The sequence below is a fragment of the Charadrius vociferus genome, unplaced genomic scaffold (genome assembly GCF_000708025.1).
Source record: "Charadrius vociferus isolate BGI_N301 unplaced genomic scaffold, ASM70802v2 scaffold545, whole genome shotgun sequence".
In the NCBI taxonomy this organism is placed as follows: Eukaryota; Metazoa; Chordata; class Aves; order Charadriiformes; family Charadriidae; genus Charadrius; species Charadrius vociferus.
The window spans coordinates 711,220-716,256 of NW_009648590.1; the positions used below are offsets into that span (position 1 = coordinate 711,220).

Below are 5,037 nucleotides of genomic sequence, written 5' to 3' on the forward strand. Positions count from 1 at the left end.
ATGCCTTCTGAAAGGAACCGGGCTCCATGTCTAACAATTTTTACAGGTTATTTTCATGGGGCATATTTTCTGGTTTGTTCTCCTGCAGAAATACTTCTGATATAGACGGGTTTTTCAAACTCTTCTAAAAGCGCTCGGCAAGTTTTCTGCCTGCCATCCATCCATCCATCCATCCATCCATCCAAGTGACTGTGTATTGATCAATAATGACTTCTAATCTTTAGCATAAAAACACACCACGTGGTTGACGACACCACGTATGGCAGGCAGTACGCTCTTTATCCATTTATACATCCTATCTTGAGGCACTCAACACTTTTTCCAAATATACCTAACAATTCCAACTGAAAATCTCTTCCTATTTTACCCGCCTGCCAGCACACAGACACAGGCAGACGCAGGCTACCTCGCCGAGTGCTAACCTTTCAGAAACATGCTTGCCGAAACCTTCTTCCAATACACGCGTTCAAACAGTAGGTCAGCTCAGGACTGTTTGTTTGTTTGTTTTTTTCTTAGCTTTACAGTTCGTCGTGTTCCTCTTTGGCCTCCTGGTCTTTCAACTTGAATTCTTCAGCGGTAACTTTACCATTTCCATCCCGGTCTTGATTGGTGAACATATTTTTAACAATCTTTTCAAAATCAAAACCAGGAGCTAGTTTTCCTTTGCCAGAATCAACTTGAGCTTGAATGTACTCTGAAAACTAGGTGGAGAGAAAAGAGGAGGAAGCAGCTCACAGTGAAACAGCCATTTAAAACTGAAGAATATTTACAAAAGTAGCGTTTATTTGTTGTTGACTATTTAGCATTTTACTGCTTATTATTAAGTGTATGGAAAAGTACACTGTTACTATCCTATAAAGCTTACAACCTAAATAGGACTAATTAGGACAGACACGTGATACAAGAAGCTCTCACTTAAAACAGACATCCACCTGCATCTTACAAGAAACAACACACGGGAAGAAAGAATGAAACACAGAAAAGAGACTTCAAGCGTCAGGATACCATGAGATTCGTTAAAGTAGCTTCAGGCATTATGCCTTCCCCTGGACTGCACGGTGGGGAAGGCTGCAACGTTACAAGGTTAGTTTTCCCTAAAAATCCTTTTCCTTTTACATGTGATGAAGTTACTTGAGGTCATTAGACAACATCTGACAGAAGTCATACTGCTGACTTTCCAAAAACAGAAAGTCCACAATCAAACACAATTTTTCCAATTACTGTTATCTCTGGCGCTACCTGTTAAATAAGCTTCAGCAATGAGAGCTATTTCTGACATTCATTTACACCTTTTAGGCCAAGCATCCTCTCACATCTCCTTGGCTTCTCCCCCCTGCTAGGTGACCAGAAGGATGTGAATATCAACAGTCATATCCCACCTCACTCGTTCTCTAGACTGATGAAAGCTCTTTTCTTCTTTGCAAAGGACAGAAGTGGAGGTAAACACAAGGGAGAAAATGGAGAAGGAAGGAAGGGAAAAAAAAAAAAAGAGGTGGAAGAGGGAGAACAAGATTTTGGTTTTACCCCATTGGCTTGTTAAAATGCTGGAAGGCATCTCATGCTGTTCCGTAGGTCCACAGCCTGCACCCTGAGAGCTGCAGGCAGCACTACTCCAACAAGCAAGGACAGAACACAGAATCATAGAGAAAGGCGACAAAGAAGACTGAAGAAGAGAATAAAAAAATAAAATAGAATTCCTCAGTTAAGAGAAAGCACAGAAGAAAACCTCACAGAGGTTTATATTGTCAGAGATGGTATGGCAAAGGCAAGTGGATTTCAATTAGGGCACCCAATGACATTCTCGCACTACAGATTTTAAAAGCAAGCAGGGGGAAGGAGACTTGTTCACACAGCACCCACCGAAGAAGCAGCCACAGGCACTGCCAGGCTCCAGAAGTGATTAGACAGTTCCTGAATGCCCTGCTGCAGGCTCAACTTTGGCTTGAGAATTCACCATAAACCTCCAATTAACAGACACTGTGAAGGCTGATACAGTGAAGGATGGTGGAATACTAACTCTGCCTCTTCTACCCGTGCCCCAAGTATCTGTTGTTGATCAAGGAGACCACCATAGTAAAGGATCTTAAGTGGTATGGCCATTCTTGTATTTCTTTTTGGTTTTCTCTTTAATGCTAAATAACCATGTTTTAACTGACACGCTGCCTTCCTGTTAACTTGACAACAAACACCATATCAGAAGAAGGAAGAGGAGAAGAGGAGAGACCCCATTCTTCAACATCTGCACTGACAGTGATAGGATAAAACATCTTGGTGATGGTGGCAGGAGAAAACCACTGCAAGTGTTTTCATTGTTTCAGCTTACCTCCTCCAAAAGAACCTCTCCATCGTGATTCTGGTCTATTTCTTCAAAAAGATTGGGAGAGACTTCCCCATTCCATACAAACATGTACCCTTCAGGCAAGCCAGACACCAGTTCCAGAAGTTCGATATCAAAAACTAATACAGCGCTACCAGGCACTTCTCCTTCTGTCACAACAAATGGCAAAGAGGGGTATTTATCCTTACTTGCATTGAAGGGGATATTTCCTTTTAATCCGTAATTAAATTTCTCTTCCTGCTCCAACATCTGCTTCTCTACTGTGACCTCCAAGCCCCACGATCCCAAGCCCACCAAATCCTCCTGTTCACTTCAGCAGAGGTGATCAAAACATAAAGGAAGCTTTCATAATAAAACTGCATTCATTTAACTTATAAAGGTAAAACTGTGGGAATGAATCAATTTTCCTTTATCTCACCAATACACTGTGTATCAAGGTGCTACTGACAGACTCAATAGTGTTGCAACAGCTTGGGATGTTACCTCAAAGAAACCATGGAAGGAGTTTAATTTATTCTTGAAAAAGAAAACTGAGTTCACCTCTAACTTCTGTCCAGTAGCAAACGAGCAATCTCTTCAGATATCTGGGCGTATACCAAAACACTAGCAATGCAATGTTTCAGACCACGTACACTGCATGCAATTTGAATGATGGCAAATGCCTACGGCAGTTATGTTCATAAGGTTTTTTAACAGAGCAGACTTTTCATGTTAGGGGGGAATTTTCAACTTATTATACATAACTATATGATTTCATATAATAGTATAAAATGCTGCATGTATAATACTCATAATTTTTCACGGAAGACAGCTAGAAGTGAAAATGCTTCTTTCTCTCTTATCACATATTAATTCTCCATTATGCTCTGCACATGATGCCTAACAGACAGACTTCAGAAAATACAAACTGTTCTGGAGCTATTCAAAGAACACAGCAACTGTTTCCATACATATCAGAGTTTGTTGGTCTTGGTGATCTCTCGATAGACTCCTTTCTCTCACGTCTTTTAACTCAGAAGACCAGTAACAACCACAAACGCAGGGAGATGAGACTTCTTGTCACTTCTATGTTGTTCTTTTTATTATCGTTGTCCCTGTCATTACAAATTTATAAGCCTCAATGCTCTAAAACTGCTTTAAATGTATTGGTGCTGGGGTTTCAACAGCACCGATACACTGTTTCACATCTTGCATTCGGTTTACGTAGTTTCCGAATTTTGAGTTTTCGTTGAATTTTCTAACATATTAGTGCTGAACAGTCCCCTTCAGTTTTGTTTCCTGAATAATATGCCACATGTCCAAGCGTGATTACCCGATTCCCTATCACGGAGAACAGTGTTTACATCCCTCTGCAACACCAGAGCGCCTGGAGCTTTCCGTTTTGACAAAGCAACATTACTGGGGGCATGTGTTCCCTTTTGTACTGGGACGGTCTTTCTATTGGCCACAGTAACAGTAAGACTTAAAACGCAACACAGACAATTTGTTCATTTCATTGGAGAATGGGGGGGGCTTATCTAAACGAAATGAAAAACCTCTAAAAAAATCCCACTGGAGCAGCTAAGAGACACTCACCTTATGTCCTCACACGCAGCAAGTAAGAAAACAAGAGTGCTTCTGTTTCGGTTACTCAAGAGATGCGAAGTGGATGTGCAGTAGGTTTCACTCACTTACCTACTCCATCTTCTCCATAACCGAGATGAGGTGGAATAACAACTGTTCGTCGCTCCCCAACACACATGTCTTGAAGGCCCATGTCCATCCCCACCACCACCTGTCCAGATCCCAGAACTATGTTATAGGTCTTGCCAAGGCTGTGTCTGGAGAAGAAGGGAAGAAAAATTAAAAAAAACTCAACATAGAATAGAGATTTCTGTTGTTCAAAACTACCACAGAAACAGCAGTTTCTAGTTAGTCATTGCCAAAAATTAACTTCGTGCCCAATGCTCTGTTTTACCAAGCAGTTACCCGAAGTTATTCGCAAGGCACAACCAACATCAAACAGAAGTGTCCCTACTGTTGACAAGTCCTCTTGTACTAAAATTATAGGCTTCTTGAATGAAATCCAAGTAAAATCATTAATCCTGCCAATTAAGCGCCCAAAGTATTTTATCTCAAAATAATCGCATATTTTCAACTAATGAAGTTGGACTTTTTAGAAGATGTAAAAACTCCAGAGGTACATTTGTCCCAGAACTACCAACCTACATGGATCCGGGTGCAATCACATGGATCAGCCATCACTTTAACGAAATCAGTCACTATAATGTAGTAATCTTTTAACCAAGACAGCTTGGAAGTATACAATGACTACTGCTATTTAACTCTATTATATTTTGAACTATACCTTGCTGCCGGTGGCTCATTTCAAAAATTACAAATTATTGCGAGTTAAAACCCAAGAAGTTAAACACGCATCGTCATTCTAAAAGCAGATCGTGCACTGTTAAGACTTTTTACTCTGTATGTGTCACGGCAGCAGGACCCTTTCTTCTGTCGGTCCCCTTTCTGTGGTTATTTGGCTTGGCTGTAGCACTGCACAACATGCTTGTACAACAGAGTATTATTTGGAAAGAAAACAATTCAGCAACTAAAAGGTCATCCTTAGAATTAGGAGTACAAGATTCATAATCTTTGATTCTCTATAAACTGCCTTGAATAAGACAGTCTCGACAACCGTTGGTTCCTGCTACAAAATG

The 5,037-nt window shown here is 40.7% G+C and overlaps 1 protein-coding gene across 1 annotated transcript in view; it reads right to left on the reverse strand.

Annotated features, from left to right (window-relative positions):
• Nucleotides 1-511: 511 nt before the first annotated feature.
• The window catches only part of FKBP9 (FK506 binding protein 9, 63 kDa), a 12,612-nt gene continuing 8,086 nt past the window's right edge, over nt 512-5,037 (reverse strand). The window contains exons 7-9 of the mRNA XM_009886203.1: nt 4,013-4,158; nt 2,324-2,487; nt 512-701 (exon numbers count right to left, since the gene is read on the reverse strand). Coding sequence (XP_009884505.1) covers nt 519-701; nt 2,324-2,487; nt 4,013-4,158 — 493 coding nt within the window. The 3' untranslated portion in view covers nt 512-518. The remainder of the gene's footprint in view (nt 702-2,323; nt 2,488-4,012; nt 4,159-5,037) is intronic.